This window comes from Mus caroli, unplaced genomic scaffold, assembly GCF_978045245.1.
Source record: "Mus caroli unplaced genomic scaffold, Mus_caroli_1 scaffold_10, whole genome shotgun sequence".
NCBI lineage: Eukaryota > Metazoa > Chordata > Mammalia > Rodentia > Muridae > Mus > Mus caroli.
Genome location: NW_028227265.1, coordinates 107,891,837 through 107,907,638, shown reverse-complemented (window position 1 = coordinate 107,907,638; position 15,802 = coordinate 107,891,837). Strand labels below are relative to the sequence as shown.

At 44.7% G+C, this 15,802-nt stretch overlaps 1 protein-coding gene across 3 annotated transcripts in view; it reads left to right on the top strand.

The window, feature by feature from the left end:
- The window catches only part of Thsd1 (thrombospondin type 1 domain containing 1), a 34,854-nt gene extending 29,867 nt beyond the window's left edge, over window positions 1-4,987 (top strand). For all 3 annotated transcript variants that reach the window (XM_085844104.1, XM_085844102.1, XM_085844103.1), the window contains one exon: window positions 1,487-4,987. In XM_085844104.1, the coding sequence (XP_085700230.1) occupies window positions 1,487-2,865 (1,379 nt within the window). In that variant the 3' untranslated portion in view covers window positions 2,866-4,987. The remainder of the gene's footprint in view (window positions 1-1,486) is intronic.
- The last annotated feature ends 10,815 nt before the right edge of the window (window positions 4,988-15,802 follow it).

Below are 15,802 nucleotides of genomic sequence, written 5' to 3'. Positions count from 1 at the left end.
TGAGAATTCACATGCCTAGGTCCTTTAACATGGACTCTTGCTTCAGGCTAGGGTGGGAAATGGTTTATTTCATCTTACACATTACAGCCTACCCCTGAGGAAAACGGAGCAGAGATCTGGAGGCAGGAACCGAAGTGGAGAACACAGAGGAGTGCTGTTACCTGCTTGCTCCCAGGTTCCTGTTTAGCTACCTTTCTAATACAGACCAGGTCCACCTGCCCAAGGATGGTATTGCCCGAAGTGGGCTGGGACCTACAGACATGCCCTAAGGATAACTGGATGGAGGCAGTTTCTCCGTTGAGGCTTCACCCTCTGAAGTATATCGAATTGGCAATCAGATCTTGCAGAGGCCTGAAGTACAATTTCCTATAGCTCCAGCTCCAAGGAATTTGAACCCTCTCCTGCCCTCTGAGGGCACCATCTCTCATGTGCATGCACACATAATCACAGGAACACAGTACACGTATGTGCACATGCATACACACATGCATTCACGTGCACATGTGCACATACAGACATACAAATAAAAAAAGAGCCCGATATTTAAAAAAAACAAACAAACAGACCTATCATGTGTAACAGCTTTCAGCTGAAAGGGTTGGGGAGTCACTCTGTGGGGTGGACAGGCTTCTTCATCTGCGACGAGGAACCCAAATGAGGCTCCCTCTGAAGAGAGATGGAGTGTGAAGAGTCAGTAATCAGGTATGCTCTGGAGACAGTAGAAAAGCACAAGAGAAACGCTGGGAGTGGATGAGGTGACAAAACACGTAGGACCATAGAGAAAAAGGGACAGGTGACCTAGTGGACAGCAATGGGCGTGGGTGGGGGGCAGTGAGGTCAAGTGGCAATCCGAATCAGGTTTTCAGGCAATACAGGCTGAGACTCTGTGGGGGCTCTGTACCTTCACAAAACGCCTTGATTGTGAGACACACGGTAGAGTTCAGATATAAAGGCAGCACCTCCATTTGGATGCTGGGAAGGGTCGTGACAGTGGAGAGCAGAAATTCAGGATGCTTCCCTCTCGGGAGGATGGGTTCTGGATGTCAGAATGGGCCAAGTGATGTACTACCCGTCTAATAGTCACTGTTTTCCTCGGCGAGTCTTGCTAATTGTGAAAGGTTAGGTACTGTTTACATGAATCTGGTTTTGAGTTTTGTACCTAAAGGTTCCCCGCGTGTACGCTTAATTATAGCTAGCCCACATCCCCATCCTCATAAGCGGGGAGAATCTTGGCAGGAGTGACTGAGCAGAGGTCTCTCGGTCGTGGCTTCCCCTGCAGCCTCATTTCTGTGGTCCCTGTTTTTGCAGGGTTTTCAATTTACTGTTCATCTTGTTTGCCTTCAGCTCTTAGCATGAATCCAAGTGCTTGGTTCTTTCCCTCCGCTTTTATTGCTCTACCTGGGGCAACTGCTTAGGCCCTAAAACCACGCAGAGAAATCAACATAAGAGAATATATTTTGTTTTAACTTTTTTTTTCTTTTTCAAGTTTTCCGTCCACCAGGCCCATCGCCTATTCCACCCCAGGACCCGGTGAAGTCCAACAACGTGGTGACCGTCACAGGGATCTCCCTGTGCCTGTTCATCATCTTTGCCACGGTGCTCATCACTCTCTGGAGGAGGTTCGGCCGAGCCCCCAAATGCAGCACGCCTGCTCGCCACAACTCCATTCATTCCCCTGGCTTCCGGAAGAACTCGGATGAAGAGAACATCTGCGAGCTGAGTGAGCCTCGAGGAAGCTTCTCGGATGCGGGTGATGGACCTAGGGGAAGCCCAGGGGACACGGGCATCCCATTGACTTACAGGTGCAGTGCGTCAGCGCCTCCTGAGGATGAGGCCTCGGGCAGTGAGAGCTTCCAGTCCAACGCGCAGAAGATCATCCCACCCTTATTTAGCTACCGCCTTGCCCAGCAGCAGCTGAAGGAGATGAAGAAGAAAGGGCTGACTGAGACCACCAAAGTGTACCACGTGTCTCAGAGCCCCCTGACAGACACTGTAGTGGATGCCACGGCCAGCCCTCCCTTAGACCTGGAATGCCCGGAAGAGGCTGCAGCAAGCAAGTTCCGAATCAAATCTCCATTTCTGGACCAGCCTGGGGCAGGTACCGGGGAAAGGCCTCCCTCCAGGCTGGATGGCATTGTGCCTCCTCCTGGCTGTGCGGTCAGTCCCAGCCAGACCCTGATCCGCAAGTCGCAGATAAGGTCGACCGGTGGCAGAGATGGCTCATCGGAGAGGTGCCACTCCAGAAGTTCCCTCTTCAGGAGGACTGCTAGTTTTCATGAAACCAAGCAGTCTCGCCCTTTCCGGGAGAGGAGTTTGTCAGCCCTGACTCCCCGCCAGGTCCCCGCCTACAGTTCCAGGATGAGGACCTGGGACCAGCTGGAGGATAGGTGTCGGCCTCCCAGTCGAAGTACCCACCTGCTTCCAGAGAGAACAGAGCACTTCCAAGGGGCAGGTCGGACCAGCAGTCCTTTGGGTCCACTCTCCAAATCCTACACTGTGGGGCATCCCAGGAGGAAACCGGACCCAGGGGATCGTCAGGCCGGATTGGTGGCAGGAGCTGAGAAAATGGAGCCTCACCGAGCTCACAGGGGACCGTCCCCCAGTCACAGGAGTGCCTCAAGGAAGCAGTCTTCCCCCATTTTCCTCAAAGATAGCTACCAGAAAGTCAGTCAGCTTAGCCCTTCTCACTTCAGAAAAGATAAATGCCAGAGCTTCCCCATCCACCCCGAGTTCGCCTTCTATGACAATACCTCTTTCCGCCTCACCGAGGCTGAGCAGAGAATGCTGGACCTCCCAGGATACTTCGGCTCCAACGAAGAGGACGAAACCACAAGTACACTTAGTGTGGAGAAGTTAGTGATCTAGGCTAGGAAGCAGCAGGGTTCACCCGGGGTCCTTCACCCCGCTGGCAATATCCCCTCCTCACATACTTTCTGTTGGCTGCACTGTACAACCGTGGGAATTAATTCACCCAGATGATGTGTGTGTGTGCGCGCATGTGGTTTTGATTAATCAGGAAGAAGTGGTTTATGCTGAACTTTCCTTTCTGCTATCCCTTTTCTCTTGGCTTATTACTACTAATAAAATTTAAAGAAGGCAAATTTATGATGCATTTTGAACACGACACTGGATGTTTCCAACTTAGGACTCTGGGATCTTTTCCCAAGAGGGAGGAGCCTCCAAATGGCTGATGTGTATGCAAACCATTATGGGCAGAGCTTGCATCTTGCTTCCTTATAAAGTAGGAACCAAACACAGGAGCCTAAACATGGGGCTGCTTCTTTTGAAGTGTGTTACCAAGGTACCAAGTGGCATAAAGCCTTTCTGCCCAGTGACCTAAAGACTAAGCAGCATACACGTAAATAGCTACAAGCTCAAGGCGACCTCCGACGACCACACCCATCCTGCCTTTAGATTGATTTCCTTCTTTTAGAGTTTACCAGGATGTCGGGCAGCTGGGGAGGTTTCAGATAGGGGGAAATCACAAATGTAAACACGGGAGTTTCAAAAGTTAATATTTGTTCAACTGTCACTTGTGACTTTTTGTTTTTAAATTGAAATGTGCTTCCTTTGGAACCGTTCTCAGTGATGACTGCCTGCTCTTCAGGAACAGGACGGGTGGATTGTCCAGAGCCCTCTGGCAGCTGCTACTCATGGATAAAAGGAGAGCCAGGCTTGCTACTCTCCAGTTTCTTTATTTATCTCACCAGAAAGCTTTCTTCTTTATCCAAGTTCACAGGCCTGTGGGCCAGCCTTTGACACAGAGGGCACATGATTGCTTGTTCCAGATTTCCCAGAGATTTACCCAGCACTGTCAGTCTGAGACCAAAACAGCTTTGGGGAAGTGGGAATTCATGGGGAACACTATGAACTGAGAGCCTTCCTGTTAAGTGATGCTCACTGTCTACCCAGGCCAGTGTTCTGGGGCTGTCACTAACAGTGACCCCCGCCCCCGCCCCCACCTCCGAGGGAGAAAAGATGCTTTATCACAGTTTTTAATGCGTGAGTTGTAATTTTCAGTAAACAGATTTTCTGTATCTTACCTCCATGTCTCCGTGTTCTAGTCCCCGTATCTGCTGTAGAATGGGGGCTCAATAAAGACAGTGAGTGGCCAGCTAGTGCAATGCTTTTAAACCAGTTGTGGTTGAATTAGAATGATTTTTAATAATACTTTACAGTGTAAATCATTATAAAGGAAATGTGTTCATGAGACATTGTGAGATTTCAGTTCATACAGGGCTCACAAACATGTTTTTTTTTTTGTTTGTTTGTTTTGTTTTTTGGTGTCACCAATTCGTGTGTTCCCAACCATCCTGCAAACAATCAGTCATGCTTGGCCAGCGTTTTGCTGGCTCCGTGTTTCAGATTATCTTAGTATATGTAACTTCATGGATCTGGGTAAGCTTGACACACTTAGATGTTTATTGTCTGTGTCCCCACCAGTCGTGACTCCCTGCGAGGTGTCTGTGCTCACCTTGCTGAAAAGAAGTGTTCTTTCTAAATATAGTTTTTAATCTAAAATTTTTACATTAGCGTGTATTTTAGAACTTTACACAAGTACTATATTTACATCATTCCCACCCCTCTCTAATTACTCCCTCTCAAATTCACAACTGTGTATGTGTGACTGTGTGTGTGTGTGAGACAGAGAGAGAGAGAGAGAGACTGTATGTATGTGATGTATATGTGGGTGTGACTGTGTGTGTATGTGACTGTGTGTGTGTGACTGTGTATATATGACTCTGCGTGTGTGAGAGACTGTGTATGTGACTGTGTATATGTGACTGTGTGTGTGTGACTGCATGTGTGACTGCATGTGTGTGTGACTGTGTGTATGTGACTCTGTGGGGTGTGTGACTGTATGTATGTGACTGTCTATGTGTGTGTGACTGTGGGTATGTGACTATGTGTGTGTGACTGTGTGTATGTGACTATGTGTGTGTGACTGTGTGTGTGTGACTCTGTATGTGTGAGATTGTGTGTGTATGACTGTGTGTATGTGACTCTGTGTATGTGTGTATGAATGTGTGTATGAGACTCTGTGTGTGAGAGACTGTGTGTATGTGACTGCATGTGTGTGCAACTGTGTATATGTGACTCTGTGTGTGTGTGACTGTATGTATGTGATTCTGTGTGGGTGTGAATGCATATATGTGACTCTGTGTGTGTGTGACTGTGTATATATGACTGTGTGTGTGTGGCTGTATGTGTGTGTATGAATGTGTATATGTGACTCTGTGTGTATGATTGTGTGTATATGGCTGTATGTGTGTGTGTGACTGTATATGTGACTGTGTGTATGTGACTGTGTGTGTGAATGTGTGTCTGTGACTGTGTGTGTGTGTGACTGTGTGTATGTGAGACTGTGTGTGTGACTGTGTGTATGTGACTGTGTGTGTGAATGTGTGTATGTGACTGTGTGTGTGTGACTGTGTGTATGTGACTGTGTGTATGTGAGACTGTGTGTGTGACTGTGTGTATGTGACTGTGTGTGTGAATGTGTGTATGTGACTGTGTGTGTGTGACTGTGTGTATGTGACTGTGTGTATGTGAGACTGTGTGTATGTGACTCTGTATGTGTATGTGTTAATGTATGTATGTGACTGCATGTGTGTGTGTGACTGTGTTTGTGTGAGACTGTGTGTATGTGACTCAGTGTGTGTGTGTGAGACTACATGTATGTGACTGTGTGTATGTGACTCTGTGTGTGTGTGTGGGGGGGACTGGCCACTTGAGATTGAATTGAAACCTACCCCCTGGAGAAAAGCCCTCCCCTCCGCCCCCGAGCTGCTATCAGTTGCCTGGAGCTCTTTCTCTAGAGTTGGGACCTTGTGCAATTCCCCTGTGTCCTCTTGGCATGTTGTCTAGTGTTATTGCAGCACAGGCCTTTTTGGCCGACTGTATTGTTGAGATGTGATGGTTACGACTTCTTATTGGTTTTTGGCACTCACCTCTCCTTACCCAGGACTCTCCCATGCTAGCCCTTCCTTCCATTCAGCCATCACCCACAAGGTAGAAGATTCTCAAGCACAGGATTTTCAGCTCTTTGACTGTGATCCTTCTAGAAATCTTTGAACTGGTAATCCAACTGCAGACTCCCAACCATCTTTTTGCTCTCCCGCCACGGTTCTATATATGGTATAGCACCGACATGCAGCTGCCCCCCAAAGCTGGAAACTTGGAAGAGTCACTTTGGACTTGGTTTTGCCACGTCTGTGCGGCTAGTAACCATCAGACTGTGCTGATGAGCTCTCTGCTTTCTCTGATTCAGGTGTACAGCACATCACCCTTTTTTCTTTATTAAATGCTATTTGAGAATGTTGTACACTGAGTTTTGATCCTATTCCTATTCCCTGTTCCACCTCTTCCCAGAGACATTCTCCTTTCCCTTCCCATCCAATCTTGTGTCTTTCCCCCATCAAGGCAAATTGCCCAAATATACTTTAGTGTATGGACTTCCACTGCCATGTGATGGCCCCGTCATGGGTTCAGCATATAGAGAAAACTGACCATTCCTTCTGGGAAGCTAGAAATTGATAACAATAGCTCTTCAGCTAGGGGTGAAACCTCATATCCAACTCTCTTCTTCATGCTGGAGTTTGGTCTGGCTTTTTGTGTATACTGTCGCCACTACTTTGAGTGCACGTGTATAGCTACCACGCTGTGTCTAGAAGACAGTTTCCTTGGAGACAGCTGCTGCCTGTGAGTCTTACAGTTTTTTTTTTTTAAAGCCCTCCTTCTGCAATGATCTTTTGGAAGGAGGGCTGTGAGAGAATTTATTCACTTTAGTCCAGAACATTCCGAAGTCTTTTTCTTTTCAGTACCTTGGTAAGTTGTGGGTCTGTCTCTGTGTTGATTATTGTTTACTGCAAACAAAAGCTTCTTTCATGAGAGTTGAGAGGTGCCTTGATCTGTGGGTATAATCTTAGGGCATCAGGAATTAATTCTGTGTCCACTCTGCAGAATAATTGTAGTAGGTTCTCCTCTAGGGCCTATCTAGCCATATGTTTTTTTCACCCAGAACAATCCTTTTTATTAAATTCCTAAAATGTCTGTCTTGTACTCATCTAATCCATTCTACCCACAGAAGCCAGAGAATTCTTTATAAAATGCAAACCTGATCATTCCACTCACCCCAAGGGATGCCCTTTCTTTGACGCCCAGTGGTAGAACTCACACAAACTTCTCAACACAGGTCTTTCAGGACCAGGCATATCTTCTTGACACAGCAACTCTGTACACCTCATGGACTGTTAACAACACCCTTCTTCATTCTGTAGGCTACACACATGGTGTTCTATGCACAAAGGGCCCTTCTGTGCTCTGTTCATCTAGTGAGCGGTCAAGTCTGCTCTGCTATCACCCAACAGAGACAATTGCTTTGCCCCCCCCCCCATCTTTTTTTTTTTCTGAGAGACTGAGCACAAAGAGGGAATAAAGGAAGCCTCATTGTTTTTAATTCCCACAGAACAGAATTCTCACTCAGTCTGACTGAGCTATACAGCACCACCTCACATTTAACAGGAGGGTTGCTTTTGTTTTCAACTGGTGATCAAATCCACTTGCAAGAGCAATACAACAGCCTCAGTGCAGAGGGGGAACGTGGTCTTCATGTGCTTGAGGTCCTGGGTTCGTTTCATACAGTCACTACCACCAAAACAAACAAACAAACAAAACAAAACAAAAAGCCCATAGACAAGAGCAAGATTAGGATATTAGAAGCAGATGAGCTGTGATTTTAGTTATAAATAACAAGGAAAAATGTTTCACTTCTGGCAATCGTTAGGAGCAAGTCTGTCCAGAGGATTAAGAGAAGACTGAAAGGCTGGGGATTTGGCTGTGTTAGAACATTCGCCTAGCATGTGGAAGGACCCGGATTCAATCCTTAACATAACAAGAAAGGAAACTGATGCCTGGACTTGCTAAATTTAAATCCTTTTAATAGGATGAAGGGCTGGAGAGATGGCCCAGCAGTTAAGCGTGCTTGCTGTGCTTGCATAACACTGCAGTTCAGTTCACAGCACCCACATGGCCAGCTCACGACCATCTAACTTCCAATCTAACTTCCAGTTTCATGGTTCTAGATGCCCTTTTCTTACTTCTGAAAGTACCGCGCATGCACAGAGTGCACATACATGCAGGCAGGCAAACATTCGTTCATATAAATTAATAACTAAAACCTTAAACGGATGAAAAGTGGGAAGCCATGCCTTAGCTGCCTTTGTGATTCTTCATTATGATCAGAGTAGGTGCCCTATAAATACCTGTTGGATGAATGTGGAATGACTCCAATTGACGCCATCGAATGCGGCTTTAATGAGTTCCTGGGAGGAGGTAATCTTGAAGTTGCTACAGTGGCCAGCTGCCAGGTATGTGTGGTGCCAGCAGAGCTGCTGGATGGTTCCTGGGTGGAAATGGAAGTCTTGAATAAATGTCTAAGAATTTAGTAAGAAAGGCTTAACAAAGGCTTGCATAAAACAGCAAATAAAACGGAGTGACTACCATTTAAGGTCAACTTCACTTAGCACAGTTAGGAAAAACTCAGGAGAAAAAAAAAAAAAAGCTAACTATGGCCTGAGAACAGACTCCAACCTACACGCTCGTTCTCAACAACAACAACAAAAATGCTGATTGGAATCCTCTTTACGATGGCTACGCAAGCCAAGTTTCCAGAGTTCACATAAGACTCTATTCTCCTACTCCTCTCATTAACACAACTCTCCATTCTCTTGAAGCTTAAAGGCAGCAAAACCTAGGAGACACTTTTAGACGCCAACGTGGCCTAGAGGTAGCATTTAGTCTTGAAAACTGGCTTGACCGGGATTACTAAAGTCATGGATATCATTTGTGTGTGTGTATGTGTTTGTAAGTGTGTATGTATGTGTGTGTGTGGCTGTGTATGTTTGTAAGTATGTGTGTGTGTGGTTGTATATTTGTAAGTGTATGTGTATCGGTGTGTGTGTGATTATGTTTGTAAGTGTGTGTGTGGCTGTGTATGTTTGTAAGTATGTGTGTGTGTGTGTCTATGTGTTTGTAAGTGTGTGTGTGTGTGGTTGTATGTTTGTAAGTGTGTGTGTGTGTGTGTGTGTGTATGGCTGCGTATCTGTCAGTATGTGTGTGTGTGTGTCTATGTATGCTTGTAAGTATGTGTGTGTGTGTGTCTATGTGTTTGTAAGTGTGTGTGTGTGTGGTTGTATGTTTGTAAGTGTGTGTGTGTGTGTGTGTGTGTGTATGGCTGTGTATCTGTCAGTATGTGTGTGTGTGTGTCTATGTATGCTTGTGCGTGTGTGTGTGTGTGTGTAGCTGTGGGTGTGTATGACTGTATGTTTGTAAGTGTGTGTGTGTGTGTGTATCTTTGTCAGTATATGTCTGTGTGTGTCTGTTTGTGTACCTGTGTATGTGTGTGGGCTGTGAATGTTTGTGTGAGTGGGTAGTGTAGCTGTACATGTGTGTGGCTATGTATGTATGTGTGTAGCTGTGTATGTTTGTAAGTGTCTGTGCATATGTGTGCATGCATGAGTATGTGTGTATCTTTGTAAGTGTATGTGTGTGTGTTTCTGTGACTGTGTATGTTTATGTGTCTGAGTGTGTCTGTGTATATTTGTGTGTGTGTGTGTTTTCCTCTCTCACTCTGCACCTTATTTTCAAGACAGGGTTTCTCACTTCTCTGGGATTGCTAAGTAGGCTAGACTGGCTGACCAGCAAGTCCCAGGAGCCATTTTGTCTCCGCCACTCTAGCAGTGGGATTATACATTCTTCTGTCTGATCCTGAGTTTTATGTAGGTTCCTGGGAATGAACTCAGGTCCTTGTGACGGTGTAGCAAGTACTTTACTGAGCTTTTTCTCCTGCCCAGGATATTTCAAATTCATCATAAGTTAAGAATGGTGTCTATGTGTGTGTGTGTGTGTGTGTCTTTATATGCCTGAGTCTGTCTCCACCTACCTGTCTCTGTCTCTTCCTCCCTCTCCTCTTCCTCCCTCCATTCCCTGCCCTCGCCCCCCCACGTGCGCGCGCGTGCGTGTGTGTGTGTGTGTGTGTGTGTGTGCGTGTGTGTGCGCGTGCGTGCATGCGTGCGTGCATGTGTTAAGACAGAGAACTAAGAATGACCTTGTCTTTCTGATTTGCCCGCCTCTGTCCTGAATGCTTCAGTTTCAGGCATGTGCCACCACACCGTGTTTATGTGGTGCTGGCCATTGAACACAGGGCTTTGTGCATCCAAGCCTAGCACTCTGCCAGTTGATCTGCATCACCAGCCCTCATCGTAAGGGTTTTGTTTATTGCTACAGTCTGTGAAAGATTAAAAAAAGGAGAGCTTGCAAATCAAAACAACCCTGAGATTCCACCTCACACCAGTCAGAATGGCTAAAATCAAAAATTCAGGTGACAGCAGTTGCTGGCGAGGATGTGGAGAAAGAGGAACACTCCTCCATTGTTGGTGGGATTGCAAGCTTGTACAACCACTCTGGAAATCAGTCTGGCGGTTCCTCAGAAAATTGGACATAGTACTACCGGAGGATCCAGCAATACCTCTCCTGGGCATATATCCAGAAGATGTCCCAACCGGTAAAAAGGACACATGTTCCACTATGTTCATAGCAGCCCTATTTATAATAGCCAGAAGCTGGAAAGAACCCAGATGTCCCTCAACAGAGGAATGGATACAGAAATTATGGTACATTTACACAATGGAGTACTACTCAGCTATTAAAAAGAATGAATTTATGAAATTCCTAGCCAAATGGATGGACCTGGAGGGCATCATCTTGAGTGAAGTAACACAATCACAAAAGAACTCACACAATATGTATTCACTGATAAGTGGATATTAGCCCAAAACTTAGGATACCCAAGATTTAAGATACAATTTGCTAAACGCATGAAACTCAAGAAGAATGAAGACCAAAGTGTGGACACTGTGCACCTTCTCAGAATTGGGAACAAAACACCCAGGGAAGGAGTTACAGAGACAAAGTTCGTAGCGGTGATGAAAGGATGGACCATTTAGAGACTGCCGTATCCAGGGATCCATCCCATAATCAACTTCTAAACGCTGACACCATTGCATACACTAGCAAGATTTTGCTGAAAGGACCCAAATATAGCTGTCTCTTGTGAGACGATGCTGGGGCCTAGCAAACACAGGAGTGGATGTTCACAGTCAGCTATTGGATGTATCACAGGGCTCCCAATGGAGAAGCTAGAGTAAGTACCCAAGGAGCTAAAGGGATCTGCAACCCTATTGTTGGAACAACATGATGTACTAACTAGAACCCCGGAGCTCTTGTCTCTAGCTGCATATGTATCGAAAGATGGCCTAGTCAGCCATCAATGGAAAGAGAGGCCCATTGGACTTGCAAACTTTATATGCCCCAATATAGGGGAATGCCAGGGCCAAAAGAATGGGAATGGGTGGATAGGGAAGTGGGGGGGCGCTATGGGGGACTTTTGGGATAGCATTGGAAACGTAATTGAGGAAAATATGTAATAAAAATATTAAAAAAAAAACAAAAAACTTGAAGACACAAACTGTGATGTGTAACTAATACATTAATAAAATTTTACAAAGCAAAAAAAAAAAAAAAAAGGAGAGCTCATTATGAAGTATTTTCCTTCATATAACTGTATATTTGCCTCCAACAACTAGGAAGCACTTATAATGTGGATTTTCCGGACCAGTCTCATAGTACGTGGGTGTATGTCACCTGTGGCATTTGGAGAACTGTGGGAAATTCAGAGTAAGGAATTCTCAAGAGTACCCAGCAACCACTATGCAAGAGTGAGGTCATGCGTCTCCCCCTCTCTGACATCGGTTCATGATGCAATCCATGACTTCCTAGTGTACTTGGCTCTGAAGCGAGGGATAATAATTTCATAATCTTAAGCAATCCTGATCTGCTGTAAGATTGCACTAAATTAAAGTAATTAGCACTTATTGACTAGCTGCTATGTGTCGACATTATCTCAAGCTCTTCTGTGTATCAAGTGAACTGAACTCTCAGATCAACTCTGTAAGACATAGTGCTCACTTTGTAGATGAAGAAAGAGAAGTTGGATTGCTTGTTTGTCTAATGGCACAGGCAGGCAGGGCAAAGTCAGGATTCGAACCCGGTCATTTTAGCTCCAAAGGCCAAATATTATGCATAAATCACCTTGTAGCTACTTTACTTTAGTTCAGTGAGGAAATGGTAAATTAGATATTAGCATGCATCCAAGATGTAAGGAAGTAGTACTGGCTTTAAAAAAAAAAGTTAATGATTGAATCGTTACTGGTATTTTTGACAACTGATATTTTGTTACCATCCCATCCCATTGTTACACATGTACAATTTTGGAGAGGAAAATCTGGAAGCATAAAGTATTCTGAAAGCCGATTAGGTGGAGATGGGCTTTGTGCGTTAGACAAACAAGGACCTGGCCATGGAAAATACACCTCTCAGCACGAGAGCCACAGCTCTTCCGGGAAGCCACAGTGTGTCTCTACTCTACCCGCTGACTCTGTTTCCGTTTCTCAGGGACGATTTTCCAAGTAAAACATTTAGTTCAGTCAGATCAGAATAATGTCTCATATAGATTACATTGTATCTATTTTGAGCCATTCATTATTGAATGACTTACAGGAAGGTGATATCTGAAAAACGCATGTGGTTTTATACCTGCAGGTACATAGGCATGTGTGTACATGCGGAAACTAGAGGCTGATATTAGATGTCTTCCTCAATTGCTCTCTGTTATAGGTTTTAAAGATTTTGTTTATGTACTTTGTAATTGTTCTTGCTTATTACTATTTTTTTTGCCAAGGCTTCGTGTGTGTGTGTGTGTGTTTAGAATATAACCACATTTCTCCCTATCTTTTCCTCCCTTCCATCCCACTCATATATCCCTCCCCACTCTCCTTCAAATTCACAGCCTCTTTTTTTCCACCAATTTTTATTGCATGCATGTGTGTGTGTGTATTCCTAAATAAAACTTGTTTACTCCATATAATGCTACCCATATTTATATAACAAGATTGAGAAACCACTAGCCAAATTAATCAGAATAAAAAAGAGGATCTAAACTAATAAACTGAGACATGAAAAGGGAGATGAAGTGGAAAATTCTGGTTTCTTTGCAAAGTCAGTTATGTCATGTGATGCTTTGCTGGGGAAGATGGGTGAGAGGATATTTTGCTGAAGCAGACATGTGAGAGGACACATGGTGTTTAGAAAGAATATAAACATGGCCCCACAGACAGTGGAAGGAGGCTCTGGCATTGGTTTTCCTTGCATCACATTGCTGATCTTCACTTGTCCCGGCTTCGCAGAGAATAGCTCACCAAAAATTTTCTCGTGATATTCTGGTGGCTTCTTGCTGCTTCCTCAGACTTGGGCTGGTTGCACAGAGCTTCTTGGTTTCTTCGGGATTGAACTGCCGGTGGTAATTGCCGGACTGGACTGCCTCTACCGATTTGCATTGGTGTTTGCTAGAGGTCTGAATTGCTGACAATGAAGATCGGAATAGCTCTAAAGAATTATTTCTAAACAGGTCCACAACCTCTATCTCCTATTAATCTTTCTTTTCCACTACCTCTGGTGGGTGGGGGGCTAGAAGGGAAGTTGAAGAATTTAAGAATCCTTATTAAAGTAGGTTTTGAAAAAAAAATCTAAGCCTACAGAAGACATCAAAACAGACACTTAGGAAATTTAGAGCATCATAGGACCATACTTTAAAAATCACTATTCCATCAAACTGGAAGGTATCAAAAAATGGATGAACTCTAGAAATATTTGGCACACTAAAGTTAAACCAAGATGAAATAAATAATTTAAACAGAACCATAATATATAATGAGATAGAAGTAGTAATTAAATTTTTACTAACCTAAAAGTGCCTACTAGGTCTATATGGATTCAGCTCAGAAGTCTACCAGACCTTCTTAAAAGATCTAATACTATCCCAAGGTATTTCATAAACTAGGCAGGGAACAGTTCCAAATTCGTTTTATGAAGCCAATATTACATTGATGACAAAACTGTAAAAAGAGTCAACAAAAGGAAAGTTATAGCTAATCTCTCTGATGACCATATAAGCAAATATCCCCAGTCAAATGCTTAATGAGAAAAGAGAGCATAAATTATAAAAGAGAAAAAAAGGTGGGGTACATGAGAGGGTTTGGAGGAAAAAGGGAAGGAAGAAATTACATAACTATACCAAAGTCTCAAAAATAAAAGAAATGATTAAAACCTACTTATAATGACCAAATTTATAAAAACATCAAAAAGATCATCTAGCATTATTAAGTCATCTGCCTTTCAGAGATGCAAGGATGACTCAATTTACAGAAATGAATAAATGTAATCTACTACATAAGTGGACTTTCGGGCAGAGACCCCAGGATTGTCTCATTAGATGAAGAAAAGACCTTTGACAAAAATCCAATATCACTTCATGTTAAAAGTCCTGGAAAACCTAGGGATACAGGGGATGTATCTGCACATAAGGCAGACAACCTCACAGCCAATATCTAACTAAATGGAGAGAAACTCAAAGAATTTAGCTTAAAATCAAAAGAAGGAGGAAGGAAGAAGGAGAAGGGGCAGGGGCAGAGGAGGAGGAGGAAGAGGAAGAAGAAGAGGGGGAGGGGCGAGGGGGAAGAGGGAGAGGGGGAGGGGGAGGGGGAGGGGGAGGGGGAGGGGGAGGGGGAGGGGGAGGGGGAGGGGGAGGGGGAGGGAGAGGGAGAGGGAGAGGGAGAGGGAGAGGGAGAGGGAGAGGGAGAGGGAGAGGGAGAGGGAGAGGGAGAGGGAGAGGGAGAGGGAGAGGGAGAGGGAGAGGGAGAGGGAGAGGGAGAGGGAGAGGGAGAAGACACAAAGCTATCTGCTCTCTCCAAGACAAGGAGAAGCACTCTGATGGTCATGGTGTTTGCAGGGACCCTCCACATTATAGAATCCAACAGAAAACTCCTACAGCCGATAACCACATTCAGCAAAATAGCTAGACACAAAACTGACGTATAAAAATCAGTTCTCTTCCTAGAACAACAAACATACTGAGAAAGAAGTCAGAGAAACAACCCTGAATTCACATGAGCCTCAAAAAAACCCTCTCGGGGTACAGAAAAGCTACTACTGATGTTTATGCATTTCTCTGATCCACAGAGGCACATTTGAAGGTAACTGAAGAAGCTGATTCCTGTGCCCATTCATCTAACAAGGAGCTTGATGAAACGGATGCACTCAGACACCACTCACCGATAAGTCACTTCTCTAGAGTGACTCCTTGGTACCTGAAATCAAACAAGCAATCTCATTTCTTATCCTTCTTGTCAAGGTTACTTTATTATCTTAACCTCATTTCTTCTAGATTTCCTGGAAATGCACTTCATTGACTCACGGAAAATATCAAGCCACGCCCTTAGTGGTGGTTGGAATGAGAACGGCCCCGGAGACTCACAGATGTGAATGCTTGGTCACTAGGGCGTGGCAGCATTTGAAATGATTAGGAGGTCTGGCCTTGGAGGGCGTGGCAGCATTGGAAATGATTAGGAGGTCTGGCCTTGGAGGAAGTGTGGTGGGGTTGGGAGTGGGTTTTGAGGTTTTCAAATGCCCAACCTGGGTCCAGTAGCTCTCTCTTCCTTCTGTCTATCAATCCATATATAAAATTCTCAGCTTCTCCTCCAGCACCATGTCTACCTGTGTGCTGCCATGCTCCCTGCCATGATGATAATGGACTAAACCTCTGAAACTAAACAACTGGAAATTAAATGCTTTCTTTTATAAGAACCGCTTTGGTTGTGGCAGTAATGGAACACTGGCTAAAAGACTC